This window comes from Suillus bovinus (assembly GCF_016758785.1).
Source record: "Suillus bovinus strain UH-Sbo-P2 chromosome Unknown EDB93scaffold_52, whole genome shotgun sequence".
Lineage (NCBI taxonomy): Eukaryota > Fungi > Basidiomycota > Agaricomycetes > Boletales > Suillaceae > Suillus > Suillus bovinus.
Genome location: NW_024542108.1, coordinates 24,418 through 38,801, shown reverse-complemented (window position 1 = coordinate 38,801; position 14,384 = coordinate 24,418). Strand labels below are relative to the sequence as shown.

The 14,384-nt window shown below is 47.6% G+C and overlaps 5 protein-coding genes across 5 annotated transcripts; 1 reads left to right on the top strand and 4 right to left on the bottom strand.

Moving 5' to 3' along the window:
* Nucleotides 1-540: 540 nt before the first annotated feature.
* EDB93DRAFT_689335 (Gti1/Pac2 family-domain-containing protein) lies at nt 541-2,033 on the top strand. The gene is made up of 5 exons (XM_041457105.1): nt 541-818; nt 868-1,048; nt 1,100-1,189; nt 1,245-1,407; nt 1,459-2,033. Exons 1-5 carry the CDS (start codon nt 758-760, stop codon nt 1,939-1,941), a joined length of 978 nt encoding a protein of 325 aa, XP_041305069.1. The 5' UTR covers nt 541-757; the 3' UTR covers nt 1,942-2,033.
* Nucleotides 2,034-3,961: 1,928 nt separating this feature from the next.
* EDB93DRAFT_1089992 (uncharacterized protein) lies at nt 3,962-5,936 on the bottom strand (the record flags this gene model as incomplete). The annotated part of the gene is made up of 4 exons (XM_041446247.1): nt 3,962-4,365; nt 4,513-4,694; nt 5,285-5,585; nt 5,648-5,936. 4 exons carry the CDS (start codon nt 5,934-5,936, stop codon nt 3,962-3,964), a joined length of 1,176 nt encoding a protein of 391 aa, XP_041305068.1.
* Nucleotides 5,937-6,063: 127 nt separating this feature from the next.
* EDB93DRAFT_1162472 (P-loop containing nucleoside triphosphate hydrolase protein) lies at nt 6,064-10,421 on the bottom strand. The gene is made up of 22 exons (XM_041450079.1): nt 10,024-10,421; nt 9,734-9,958; nt 9,638-9,677; nt 9,560-9,583; nt 9,484-9,509; nt 9,397-9,436; nt 9,287-9,345; nt 8,969-9,233; nt 8,494-8,913; nt 8,387-8,438; nt 8,198-8,336; nt 8,130-8,140; nt 7,975-8,077; nt 7,902-7,920; nt 7,810-7,851; nt 7,705-7,763; nt 7,599-7,655; nt 7,000-7,548; nt 6,829-6,946; nt 6,649-6,775; nt 6,521-6,604; nt 6,064-6,467 (listed from the first exon to the last, which is right to left on the bottom strand). Exons 1-22 carry the CDS (start codon nt 10,303-10,305, stop codon nt 6,311-6,313), a joined length of 2,898 nt encoding a protein of 965 aa, XP_041305067.1. The 5' UTR covers nt 10,306-10,421; the 3' UTR covers nt 6,064-6,310.
* Nucleotides 10,422-10,596: 175 nt separating this feature from the next.
* Nucleotides 10,597-13,658, bottom strand: EDB93DRAFT_1338827 (uncharacterized protein; the record flags this gene model as incomplete). The annotated part of the gene is made up of 8 exons (XM_041455406.1): nt 10,597-11,159; nt 11,213-11,363; nt 11,562-11,823; nt 11,908-12,132; nt 12,238-12,462; nt 12,509-13,089; nt 13,141-13,328; nt 13,383-13,658. 8 exons carry the CDS (start codon nt 13,656-13,658, stop codon nt 10,701-10,703), a joined length of 2,367 nt encoding a protein of 788 aa, XP_041305066.1. The 3' UTR covers nt 10,597-10,700.
* Nucleotides 13,659-13,816: 158 nt separating this feature from the next.
* Nucleotides 13,817-14,357, bottom strand: EDB93DRAFT_1162466 (uncharacterized protein). Its single transcript, XM_041450078.1, has 3 exons — nt 14,182-14,357; nt 14,084-14,126; nt 13,817-14,029 (listed from the first exon to the last, which is right to left on the bottom strand). The coding sequence occupies exons 1-3, from the start codon at nt 14,330-14,332 to the stop codon at nt 13,990-13,992; spliced, it is 234 nt and encodes a 77-aa protein (XP_041305065.1). The 5' UTR covers nt 14,333-14,357; the 3' UTR covers nt 13,817-13,989.
* Between the last annotated feature and the right edge of the window lie 27 nt (nt 14,358-14,384).

Below are 14,384 nucleotides of genomic sequence, written 5' to 3'. Positions count from 1 at the left end.
GGGATAATTATGCAGGGGTAAGCAGACCACTTCGAACGTTTGTACTTAACATCATGTGATGACAAAGTTGGCAGGTTATGATACAGGACATTCGACTCGCTAGGTGTTCTGCCGCGATAGTCCTAATTCTGGACAAGGACCCATCAATCTGGATGGTAGTGATAGTGATCGCGGCAGAAGATATCAATCGCATGTCACCTTGTTGAAACTAAACCCTTCGGCATGCTTATTCAATGGCAACCTGACTCACCCGACTTTATTCGTGGGGAATCTACGTGGATGAGCACTCAAGTTCCAACCCACTCTCATGTAGGACTCGGATGCCGTGTTTGTGTGTGGTAATATGATACTAGACTTAGCTGCGTCTAATGACCTTCCTTAGGACAAAGTCCATGCGCTGTGTTGTTCAAATTGACTATGAAGGCAAATAATATCACACGAGCTTTGCCGACCACTTGATTTTGGTATGTGAGAAGATTCGCCGATCTAATCTTCTCTGCTTATTTGGACGATCGGCTGATCGGTACAGGGGGTGTTTTTACGACAGGAAGAACTTTGGCGCGCGAAACGCTTTGGAGCGGGTACCTGATATTGCGGGTCATCGAAACAAGGTTTATTCGTCTCATGTCACGACTTTGTTGTCCACGTTGTTCGAGATCTCCGTTTCCGCTTAGTGTCCATGGCGAGCTTGCCTGAGACTATAAAACCCTCACGTTGGAATGGAGGGTTTTGATCATTATCACAGAATTCATCTAAAATGGCGCACTATTCCAACTCACCTACTGTCCACAACGGACCTCCGACGCATCCTGCATTACGTGAGTTATCATTGCCTCCCCTAGTAGCTCTGTCTTATGAGTTACAAAGATGTCCGGGATGCCAAAGATGCGCACGTTGTCCTCGAGGCCGTGCGCCTCAATATGTTACCATTGATCAAGCGGCGACTTACTGCTTCAGAAAGAGAGCAGGTGTCCTCCGGGAACGTCTTCGTCTGGGAGGAGGCCGAAAACGATGGGGGACTCCTACGCTGGACAGACGGACGTAGATGGTATTCAACATTACCTCATATGTAGAAGGTGTCATGACCTGTGTCTCCTAGGTCGCAAAGTCGGATGCGTGGTGATTACTTATTCTACGAGGAGAAGATGGAGACAACTCAGGAAGAAAAAGATGCTAAAGCTGCTTTAAGGTAATTTGTCGCGGTTTGAATCAGCGTATTTCTTAGTGTACTCACTGCATCATAGAGCGCTTCGTACTGCGGATCCACTCGCTGTGGCTCCTCCGACAAATAGACGAAAAGATCGTCCCAATCGTCCGAATGGACTGACAAAACAAACTTACTCCGCATTAGTCTACCTTCCGGGCTCAAGTCTCCCGCGTAAATGGCATGTCGTTGCATACTTCACAGTAAGCTTAGTCTTCATAATCAAGAAGAACTCTTGTTCATTACCGCAACAGGGGGATGACTATTCTCAACTTCCTGTCATTGAAAGTTACGATTACCTTCGAAATTTGAAAGTTCCGGCTGGCATCTTTGTCTCCAGCAAAGCCAACGGATCTCGTACCGATCGTTTCTCTTATGCCACTGATGGAATGGAGCCATACAATTCGGCGGGTCATGTACGTGGCCACACAAGTCAGTATTCTACACTTCAAGGAAGTCCCCGACACCCAATTTCTTCCTCTTCCTCGTCAATACCAATGCCTTTATCTCCTACCCAACATCATCCAAGATCTCCGCCGTCATCGGATGCTGCCATGGGGTCTGGACGTGCAGAGACGTCCCTACCCAGCATTTCAATCCTGACCAGTCTACGTGATACTCCAGAATTTCGACAACCTCATTCCTCACAGTCTGTACGACCCGGACATCTAACGACTTACAGTCCCTTGTCCGCAGAAGACAGACGTGTACTCAATAGGTTCAAAGTCGTATTATAGTACTCCCCTTCCCGTCCCGGACATTTTTTTTGCCTCAGACATTAAAGACATTCTGCATTCATTTTTGTTCCTTGGTAACCGCCAGTACTTTTCTCACTTATCTTTTGATTTGTATCCATACCCTTCCTAACCGTGCCAACCTCTCCGGCCGGTATGACAAAGCATTGTAAATGTAAAGAATACATCAGCGGCGCTCGGTCCTAGGATAAGTCCCAAAAGCCAGAACAGAGGTAATGAATATTTCATTTCCGTGAGTCTCCACGCAGCATTGAGCCCCACACTCGAAAGTAGGCAGAGGAGAAAAGAACAAGTGTGTCTGTTCGTAGAGCTTTACGTCGACAATTGTATGGTCCAGCATTGGTATCATGCAAGAGTTGCATCTTTCACCTCCGCCTTACAATCGGAAGCGCTAGAGTAGATTATCTGATAGCGCTGGCCTGAACACTCGCTTAAATGTTTAACATACTCGGCCATCTCCAGCGCTATAGTCTTCTATCCTGTTCTATTGAGTCTCTTCACTTTTTGCGCTCGGTCTAAATCTGTACGAGTTATTTGTAGCTTCAACATGAAGCATGTGGCGACAATGCCAATGACGACAGTACTACGCTTCTTGTGATATACCATGCCTGAATTTGAGGGTACACACGCCGTGCGCGTTCGTCGGATCCATTCGATCTTTGCCCTTGTACTAGATTCATGACCGAATATGATTTCATGGCTGGATGTCTGCAGTCGATACGTGACGATGCATCAAGTGTTGCGCCACCACGTTGGAGATAAGCCAAGGTTCGGCCACGACGGTCATGAGTACCCGATGTGCTCACTAGCTTGTGGGAACTTGATGGAACATGTAAACTAGAGACCCGGACTGATCCTGGGGGATGCCCCAGCTTGGTACCTTGAGTTATATCTGCGACGAGTCCGCAGCGAGAAGCTATGATAAACAAATAATTAATAAGAAGCATCCCTGCGGATTGCTTTCGTAGAGTGCATTACCATGATGAATTTCGATGAAATAATATCCGGGGCATTAGGTTGGAGTTGAAATTGCGGGACATTAACTCTAAAGAGATATTGTTGTGGGGCACGAAGGAGGAGGATGACTAAGTGGCCCGGGCCGTGACACGGCTTGGCGCTCCGCTCAAGCGCTCACCCCGCGCTCGTCGTAGTCGGCGACGTGCAGAGGTCTCTGGGCAACGAGGAACCCGGTGGCGGGAGGGTAGAATAGACATCCAAGTGGCAGTTTTTCTCCCGAACCTTACTTTGACTGACGGGGACATCACAGCCACAATTTCCTTCGCCCAGCCCAGTCTAATTGCTTCGCGGTGAGTTTTCCTCTATAAAATCTGAATAATCTCCACATGCCACTTATCTGCCGAAATTACTGCTCTAAAAGATTTTTGCCGATTGTCCTAAACAATTGTAGCGGGCTATCGCATGCTTCAAGCGTGAATCACCCGACAGTACTAATCAGAGCATACTTTCAATGTGTTCATGAATTTTGGTTTCAGTAAGTAACTATATCATCTCCGTGGATCTTCCGATGGCCTTCGTGCAGGTGTTTTGAAAATGCTTGCGGTAGTTAATTCTCGGACTATGAAGAGGCTCTTTTCATTCGGCGACTGGCTGAGTAGCCTCCACCCGGCGCCAGAGTTCCTCCCGCGGACTGTTTTTCATCTTTTTAATTTTCAGCTGCATAGAAGAGGATATGCTCATTTGACTATCCTTCAGATCATATGATCAGGCACAGTTTCAATCACCCATAAGTGTCTCGCCGTCCATCATTGTGGCTCATGCCTAAACTAATAGGCCGCAGCCAATCAGACTGCTCTGGGGAGCTTCAAGTTGGAGATAAGACTCATGATTAGTTAACTGGCAGAGAATGATATCATATTCCATCGAGTGCGACGCTATCGGCGGGAGTCAAGGAATCTTATTGAGCCTGCTAGATATTACAACACTTGGCGTGTACGGTCAGATGCTGAATCAGGTCGAGACACAATCACAACTCCGCGGTAGCTTACACTTCGCCATGCATTATCCGTTTGCCCTCTTCCACTTTATCCTCCTTGCCAGTCATCTTCCCAGCAATCACCTTTGCCTCACCTCGGAGCTTATCCATGAAACTCACCCGATGTTCCTTAGAGCTTGTAACGCTCGCTGGAGGCGCAGATGCCGGCGACACGGGAGAGTCAGGCTGAGCTTTCGCCTGGCTCGCGCTTTCGCCAACCGGCGGCGGATGCAACTTTGCCGGGTGATAATCTGTATCGTAAGCTCCTGTGCGCGCTCCAGCTTTGTGGGTGTGTTTCATATCCTCATCGCTACCCCTGTCACCAGCCACCTTGCCTACATCGCCTGTCCTACTGTCGACGCCTTTAATTTGTGTCAACTTTTCATCCCCAGGCTGCTGCGACACTTTTGCTTCTTGACCATGCGTAGGGACTTCCTTGTTATCGCTAGCTTTATCCTCGACGCCCACTTGAAATGCAATTAACTTATAGAACACACGTCAAACAACATATACATACCTTCCTTTGCTAACTCAGCTGTGCCTACTGCACTTCCTAACACTGGCAGTGGTGGCTGCCTTGGTCTCTGTTGTCTTGCCTGGTGGTTGGTCACATATCTGAGCCGCTCCTATAGGCGCCTCCGCCAACACCAACCTCAGCATCGTGTCCTTCCAGCACTTCGTGCTTCGGAGTGTGATCAACAGACACGGACTTTGGTTCAGGAAAGCTTTGCGCGGTGCTGATCTGTTTGCTGGGCAGGTGGTTTGTCCAGTTGCTGAGGGTCTGTCTGTGTCCCATACTGGCTGGACTGAGCCCGAGCGGACAGGTCCTTCGAAAGATTAGAAGGCTACAATGAGTACAACGTCAGATTCTAGACACAACGACTCGGAGGGAATAATGTATAAAAGACAGACGATCAAGTCCAAGGTTAACACAGGAGCTTGGCGCTTTCAAGAAAAACCTGAAGGTAGAGCATGGCATAGCCAACCATCCCCGCTTCAATGTTGGAGTCTGAAACATCTCGACTTCTCAACATTTGAAGAGACAATCCGGGGAAATTGCAAATACATAAATTGTCATAACTGAATGTCAGGGCAGAATGACTTGGTACGATCATGATCGAACCTGTCAATAACTCCGCGACATGCAGCGTGCTCCCTCGAAACCCAAACGAAGACAGGGCCAGCTGCCAAAAGGCAGTACAACAAAAAGATAGAAGAGAAACAAAAAACGACCGCTCGTCCGTGAAAACGCACATCAGCGTTGCGGTACTCGCATCAACTCGCCCAAAAATAAACATAGCGAGAAGAATGAAGAGAGGTCAAGGCGGAGACATAGTTGTACTTACTCCTGGCTTCCCAGTAACCGCAGCAGCACCGAAGGGATGGGTGGCGCTCTTTACTTGGTTATCACCTCGTGTTTGAGACTCGTCCTTTGTCAAGTTTACTTGTCTTTGAGCATCTTGCTCCGCCCGTTCATCAGGTAGTAAGGCGACGCTTGATTCTGAGATAGTTCCTGGCAGAGAACCAACACCCCCAACGTGTTCGTGAGGCTGGGCGCCCTTCAACTCTGAACTTGGAAGAGAAGTAGAGAGCTGTTGTTCCAACTCGGACTGGGTCCCTTTAGGCTGACAACCTTCCTCATTGGCTGATAAAAGTTCGTCAGGGCAACTCGAGCAAAAGATAGGGGCCACGCACACCAGTAGGACGCCACCGATTTTTTGACGCCTTGAGGGATAGGAAGGTATGTAGCTGCTGCCTGACCAGCATACTCGACTGTGCGCTCCACAGGTTCGGGCATGTACTGCTTCGCTGCTTGAACAACTGAGGTGCCAGCCGCGGGGCCGTCGGACCCATCGCCGCGAGATTGTTCTTGCAGCTCTTGCTCGTGTTCCCTGGGATAAGAGCCCGGAAATTCGTGACCTGGGGTACTCAAGTTGGTCTTGGTTGTGATGGGGCGTTGTTGAGGCTTGGACGTCGTCCTCATGGCGGGATCAGGGGTAACAACGTCGGACTGAAATATGGATTCTGTTTTGCTCGCCCACTCGGCAGGGGGAGTGCCAGCTGGTACAGGTGTGATTTTTGGTGGTAAGTTGCTCATTCTTGGTGTTGACGGATGTGTCAGAGCAGAGACGAGGTTTTATACTGCCATGCCAAGAATGACGTCACACTGCGGGGACCAATGACCAAACTTTCGATCACCAAGTCTAAACTTGAACTATCGTCCGCCAAGACCATGGTATTACACCCTGCTCGACTAGTAAAGACCACATCGCTCAATGTTAAAATACATACAAATTGTAAGTGATGAGTCAACAAAGCATAGTCTGCAGGCCAAATCAAACGCACGTAAACATACCCCTATGCTCTATGTGGTAAGGATTCTAGTTTCGCCTGTGTTTCAGCCATTTCTTCCTCCCAGGCTTTCCAGGCCTGCGGCTCCTTTTCCCAATGTTCGTGACACTCATGGCATCGTATGTAGTAGGCTGTAGTCACAGCACCATACCCCAACAACACACTGGAGAACCAGAGATACGTCAGAAACCTATCAGTCGAACCTTAGGCACTTACAACTCAGGTAACACATCACCGACGGCATCCATATCTCCTGCAGGCATGCAATCTTCGCAGAACGCTTGTGGGCATGTTTGGCACCTACACAATCTTAGATTGGGTCGTCATTGAGGATATTTACGCACCTGAATAACATTCCTCCTGCTTCAGCAGTGGAGCGTTCGCAAGCCGAGCATGTATGTTGGGGACAACAGATCATTGGTAGCTTGCGGAGTTGCGCTTTGGTAATACCATGACACTTGGGGTGAAATACTAGGTGATTTGGCGTCAAAAGCAAGCCAAACCACATGCTTGTTCAGTCTCACCTCGAGGACACGAGTTACAGAGGATGACGTCGCCACCGTCTCGACAATAAATGCACCAATCCTCTGTCTCGTGCTTTGATTTCGACTTCTTTTTCGAGGCTGGGCTTATTTCCTCTGGCTGATAAAGTACGAATCAGTACATCTTACTTTCCGCAGAGAACACACACGAACTGCACTCTGGCCCATATGATCAGCGATGACTGTGATACCATCTACCACAACCGTCCTGTCAATCCGCGCCCGTTGCTGCAGTTCCTGCCACTCCTGTGCAATCTGATGATTGTTTTGATTGCGTTTAACGAGCTTTCCCTCGAAGAGTCTGCTCTGAACCTGAGCGATACCACTAAGAAGCTTTCGCTCCTCTTCCTCTACATCGAGGATCTTTTTCTCATCGATTTCTTCAGCAGTATCATGCGAAGACACCACCTCTTTCTTCAGCTTGGCATCCCTTACCCCTTCCCGCTCTCGCGAGTCGTCGAGGATCTCTTGGATTGGCGCTTTGAGGAATGTCCCTAAATCCATACCCACATCTGACCGAGACAAGGCGCTGCTACCCTTGCGCAGAATGTCCAGAAGCTCAGTAGTCTTCAGTTGGGTATTATCCTCATTAGAAGATGACGTCGTTGAGGAAGACATGACTTTCAATGATAGGAACATCTTGCGACGAATGCGGTCGAGCATTTGATCCTCGACGCTTCCGCGACAAATAAGGCGATACACCTACAGGAACAACGTTTGTAGGGTGAATTGTGACGTAGCATCGGACACACCTTGACGGTTTTTGTCTGACCAATGCGATGGGCCCTAGCAATGGCTTGTAAATCGTTCTGCGGACGTTTTAACGGACATCGAGTAGATCTGCCACAGGAGGCTTACCTGAGGATTCCAATCGCAGTCGCACATGATGACAGTTGATGCTTTTGTGAGGTTTATACCTACCAAAGTGTAAAACCAGATCTTTGCAAGCAGAACTCCACGTACCAAGTCCACCCGCTTTGGTTGAAACAAGGAAGACTTGATATGCTAAACGGTTTTCAGCACAAGAAACATGGTGATTAAAACCAAGATCCTACGAGATTTTTCTTGTTGAAACTACGGACAACAGATATCAGGGAGCAGCTAGCAAGGCAAGAAAATCATCCTCACCAGTTTGATATCAAGATTCCGCCGAGGGCGAGTTGTTCCACCATCCAGCCGAGCGTATGGTATTGACCGCAGTTCCATGTAATCCTCCAGAAGATCAAGCATGCTAATATCCTTGCATCAAAGCATAATCAGCGAGAAGTACAATTGCCCTTTACCTTGTCCATTGCTACGACTGCTCATCAGTCTCGGGCTGGCGCAGGCATTTTTGTTTCTAAGGACTCACAGAAAATATCAAGACACGTTCTCCTTTGGGCAGGATATCGGTAAGAAGCTTGTCAATGACAATGAGTTTTGAGGAGGAGGCAATGACGTGTTCGCCAATAATATACGGCGAAGGGGATGCGTCTTTTAGCAGATATGGACTATCATCTGATCTGAGCAACAATCACAAAGAGACCAAAATACGACATACTGATCACAGACTTTGCGCAGCTGCATCAACAGATTCATAAGCTTCCGCCATCCTTAGAGTTATAAGCACGTGATAATGACGAGCAAGTACAATTTGAGGTCACTCACTGTTTGTCCCTCCAGAGACATTCCGATTTATCGCTGATGCGATGTGCGAAAAGACTTCCTTGCGTCCCTCATTCAGCGGGACATCCTCCTCTGTAAATATCTCTTTCAGGTCCATTGTATCCATTCGTGTCAACAATCTATAAGTCCAGAACCTCTGTGCTTCCGTCATGGGTATGAATAAAGTAAGTTCTTCGCGTGGCGGTACGGCTATATCGACATTCGCCTTGGTGCGGCGCATCATAATGACGAGCAGGAGTTCCTGCGCAGCCTTGAGGAATGGTATCGAGTATGAGCCACGAGAGAGGTCAAAGGATTCGTGAAATAGTCGCTGTGAAGGAGGAGTGAATATAGATGGGTATAGCCAATTCAAGAGGCCCCATAGCTCAACCAGATTGTTTTGCACAGGCGTGCCAGTAAGGACTAGCAGCACACGCCAGTGAGATGACAAAATACAATACAAAAGGAAACGCCTTACTTAGTCGGTACAGGGAACCTATGCCCCGGACTTTGCTGAAGAGGTTGGTATCAGAATTTTTGATCCTGTGCCCCTCATCAAGAACACAATAAAACCATCGTCGGCTCTTGAACCAATTGTCTTCACAAACATACGCCTCGTAAGTTGTGATGCATAGATCGAATTTCATCTCTTCGTTCCTGACGCTGTTCTTGAGTCGATCTCTCTCTGACTGAGTGCCGTGGAAGCGAAATACGCGCAATGAGGGTACCCAACGGGCGGCTTCCTGAATAGGAAGCCAACATGAGAAATGGTTGAAAATAGAATTACAAATCTTACGTTTTGCCAGGAAGACAGAACAGAAAGAGGGCAGATAATAAGATGGGGATCATGACGGCCTTCACAGATCCTGAGCATTCAGCAAAACAGAATGACTATAGGTGGCATACCCGGTTCGTTCTCTTGAATATGTGCAAAGAGGGATAGTGTCTGGCACTATGTCAGATAAAGCACACGGACCAGAAGGGAAGAAGTACTTGTAATGTTTTTCCAAGGCCCATTTCTAGTAAATCGTCACGATGGATAAAATGTAATGAAAGAACGAAGATTTACCATCACCCAATATACAGTTCATCCCTACGCGCGATCTTAGTCCCTAGGATGCATCATCGATGCAAAAAAAAAACATACCGTTTTTGTACATGTAAATAAGGAATGCAAGACCTTGAAGCTGCAGACAAAAAGTATTCAGGCAAACACTGTGAGCCAAGGATGCGCTATGCGTACTTGATAATCCTTCATTTCACCACCCTCTACCAACAAAGGCTGTGTCATGGGGACGCAGAGTGGGACATAAGCCGTGTTTCCTCCCGTTTCTTTCATTTCCTTGCGCAATGTGTCAAAGAATGAGGTCGAGGGCAATAGTGGTTGAAACAGGTCATGATGGCGGTACAGCCACTTTCTGCGGGCGGATTCGAGCTGTACCCTTCTTGCATTTATGACTATGGTATTCTAGAAAATCAATTATCATAGGGTCATCAGCATCAGCCGCGCAAGACAGCTACTACGGAGCTTACCGCTTTCTTATCTTGTATCTTCTGCTTTTTCTGAGAGTTTGCGCCATTGTCTACGGCAGAAAATGATGTCGTTCTGACGCGCTTTCCCGTCAGCTGAATATTTTCTCCACTTCGTAAATCATTCTTGGAAGGAGAGACACGTAGCCTGATGGTGAGTTTCTCCTCTTCGACTTGAGGAGACCCGTCACCGATTAGAGTCGTACTTGACCTGGAACTGGCGATAACATCTAGCTCATCGGGTTCTGGGTCGAGAAAATCGATTGGCCCAAAGGAATGAGACATGAAAAATTATTAGCAAACGTCCGACAGAGCTTCTCGGAAGGTTGTAAATGGCTGAGACCTAGTACCGCAGCCGCACTGCCACTGAAACTTGAACTCGAACAAACGCGGTTTCCATATATTGGGTTTAGGGCCGGTCATTACGCGCTTCTTGTGGTGGTCTCGGTCGTCTAGCTCACCTAGCTCATCCCCCCTCCGACACGTCACGTGACCTCCCGCCGGCATCCAAAAAAGGCTATGACGGTTTATTTTTTCGTTCTCTCAAGTCTCTCTGAGTTGATTCTTGAACGCTATTATGTATTAAGTATATAGTATGTGACAATGGCAATGAATAAAGAGATATATGTACTGTACTAGCTAGAGGGATTAAGTGGTTAATAGATTGATTATGAATGTGGTCACTGGGATGATGAACGAGCACGATAAAACATTGCGCTGGCGGTCCCTTTTTCCCAGGTTGTTGGGCTCCGCGATCGAGACGAGTTTTCTCGTCGTTCACGACTGAGACAATTATCTGCCAGACGGAGAAATGATGAGCCATTGCGTTCGAGAACGGTAAGCATTCTATAGTCATTAAATTGAATTTGATACTCAAGGCCATCACAGAAATCACGGATCTTGACATGTGTGAGCATGCGTTCCTGGAATGTCCTGGTGTCGAGCTGTTGACAGAACGTATCCACAAGGTCATCTTCCGCACCATCACCAACTTCGTCACCTGATTCCATTTCCCCCTCGTTCGCTGGTTCCAGTGGCACAGGAACAGGCATTGCAGCAGTGGCGAGCGGCGACGGACAGGAATCGAGGGGAACGAGCAACAGATGTGTCCAAAATGGTATCGTGCGGTTCCGTTGCACCTCGAGGAAAAAGGTAGGCACTACGGGGTGGACACTTTGTACCAGATGCTTACAAACGAGAAACCGAGTTTTAACAAAATTCGGGCAGGTGCAGACCCAACGATGGGGATCCGGTCGATATTTGGGGTTGAGTGGTACCGTGATCGGGGTGTTGGCTGCATGCAGCCAGTCTCTTTTGAATTCTTTTCACCACGACGACAACTCCTGAAATCGGCCAAAATCATTGAGTAGGTGGTCAATCTTTTTATAGTATGTTGGTGCGAGTTTGACGACAAGGATCCAGATCAGTAGATCAACTCGTGGCTTCGAGAAGTGCGTGAGGTAGTCAATTTTGATGTGCCGCCAGCTGCCAATGACACGGTGAGCTTTCTGGCTTAAGTTTGATGAGATTGTTGCACTTACTGGCTCTCCATGATCATCGTCGTTTTTAGTTGAGGTATCTTGTCACCCGCTGAACGTGCCCATAGCTCAAAACGGCCCTTTTTGTACCAGTTCTCCCAAAGGTAGGCCCACAGTTCACAGAGGTCGTGCTCCCGGCAAAATGTGTACATCTGGCGCACTGCCCACTGCCTTATTCCTGCAGCGCTTGGGTGTGAGTATCCGGGGATAAGTGGATGTGCGCAGAAGTGCCGTTCCATCATTTCAATGACGTGTTCACGAAATTCTGATGAACAAAAGGTGTGTCGTGATCGTTCAATATCTCCCGATTGAGGTTCCTGTTTAGGTATTTTGATGATAATTTTCAAACCTGTGGGTATGTCCTTGCGATCATTGATGTTGTGATATGAGTCTGGGAGTGGCTGACTTGGAAATTGAGATGGATTTGGGATATGGAATGCCAGTGTTGGAACAGGTGTGTCATCCTGTGTTTTGTCTGGTTGAATAAGCATGCCTCCCTCATGCTCGTTTGGATCAGATGTCCCTGATGGCCTGAAGTTGACGTCTATGAACGAGAATTCCTTGTGTGCCCGTGCTGCTTTATAAGGTGTTGTGGTAAGTTTGGATTTTGATAAGCGCTCTCATACAGCTTTACGAAGATGCCAGTAGCATAATTGAATCTTTGCTTCAGGCCAAACACTTTTCGACATGCTGATCTCCGCCATGTCCTTGTCAACATGAACGAAGGCAGGGACAACACCATACTTGTCTCGAAGACACTGTGCCCACTTCCGCAGTGCAGTGGTGCATTTTCCAATCTCAATTGACGTTGCAGTGGATAACAGGCAGTACGACAGTGGGAACCCAGCATTATCAAACTCGCCAAGGACACTATATAGTTCAAGGTGCTTTGAGTTCGTGTTATCTACTTTCTGTGTGAGACATTGCTCTTGATAAATTCAATTACTCACAGGTTGCATCAAGGGCAATTTCGACGACATTTTTATGAAGGGACTTTGCAATCTTCTTCATCCCCCAGCAGACTTGCTCAACACCATCAACCTCTTCAATATCAAATATATCTACATCCCCTGCGAGCTCGTCAAGCAATAATTTTGCAGATGTGAGTTGATTTTCGTCCTTCTTCCACAGGATTTGGCTCATGCACGACCAAGCAGAATGAACTTGTTTGGATGTGATGTTCGAGAAGAGTCCCTGAATCCTTGGTACCAATGTGCTCGGTATACTCCACTCGAGGTTATTGCAGATGATTTCTGTTGCCTCCGCTGGCATTGTGATGTCAAAGTATGGCGTGTGTGAGTCGTGATGCTCGATATGGATGGACAAGGTCCGCTGATCAATATCGTCAGGGGTGTGTTGGCAACATGACACAACAAGAGTGCTGTAACAGTCGAAACATTTCATCCCCACTGTATCACGGTGTTTGACACCTTCTTTTTGACTTGGACGGGCCTTCTGCTTCCGTGAGACGTCTTGACAGCACCAGAATCGAGTCTTATGACCCATTTTCAACATGAAGTGATCCTTCACTCTGTCAACCTTTGTGAGTCAACTTTACGCTATTCTAAATGGTTGAACTCACTTAAATCTGTATCCAGTAATCTTCCAAATTTCAAAAGCAGTCATTTTGACTTGTTCTCGTTCATTCATGAGTGGATCTACAAGCACGGTATAGTGTCCATAGAAGGAAATGACCTTCGAAGTCTTAAAAGCTCTTCGGAGCTCCATGAAGAGACTTTGACTATCTTTGTAGCTTCGACTATGGATTCCCTGTCACATAATATATGTTAGTATTCATCAATAATTTCAAGCTAGTGGAATCACCTCTGAAGAGTCACTTTCCACAGCTATTGGATGTTCTGCATTGTTTCCAGCTGTTCTAGCTACCACAGTTGGTGCCATAGGTGCCAGTGGAGGGGGTGGGGCAGGCCTCGGCTCTTCGGGTTGGGCCTCTCTTTTTCTCTTCCTCCGAGCAGCTGCATTGATTTTGTCATACTCTCGGCACCTCTCACATGTTTTCCAGGTACTATCATGAGGGAGAACATTTTTGCACTTTGACTTCGAGCATATCTGTAGTTCGGGTAATAAATCTGAGTCCATGGTATGTGCTTGTAGTAGAGTCCAGCTATGTATGGTACAAGGCACTCGTCTCTGTTGGGGTCACATTCCTTTTTTGGATGCCGGCGGGAAGTCACGTGACGTGTCGGAGGGGGGGGGGGGGGGGCGAGCTGGGAGAGCTGCTCGTGACCGTGTTGCTCAGCATCAGTGAATTGAGGAGTCCTTGATATTGTACCCGTGGGACCTATAGAACGGTGCAATTCTGCTCCCGCGCGTCACTTAGCCATGGTTCTCGATTTCATATTTATACAGTCTCAACCAACATCGAAATCGCCATACATCTTGTACTTGTTCTCGCTCCCCTTCACGCACGCTAGGCTTCGGTCTGTGCATCGTCAATGTGGATCGGATGAGTGCGTGTCTGACCTGCTCGACACGTTCTCGCTCCCCGACTTATGGGTGTTCAGTGAGGGACATGATGTATAAATGTGGTCTCACAAAGAGTTGAAGGTATTTTTGGCACGCTTAAAATATTCCCTGAAGAGCCTGATTTTCGACGCTGAAGTGAATGATCGGGAGGGTGTGGAATACATTGCCCTCATGCCTTCCGTTGAAGCAGTAGTAGATCCCAGTCTGAGGAAATTCAATACCTTAAGAGAGAGATGAGCCGAGCCAAGACGCTGGACGACAACCACAACAGCTATCAAACAGGGCATGAAACTGACAAAGGTGACAAGCCTCGTTCGGTACCAAAGAAATAAGTCTTTC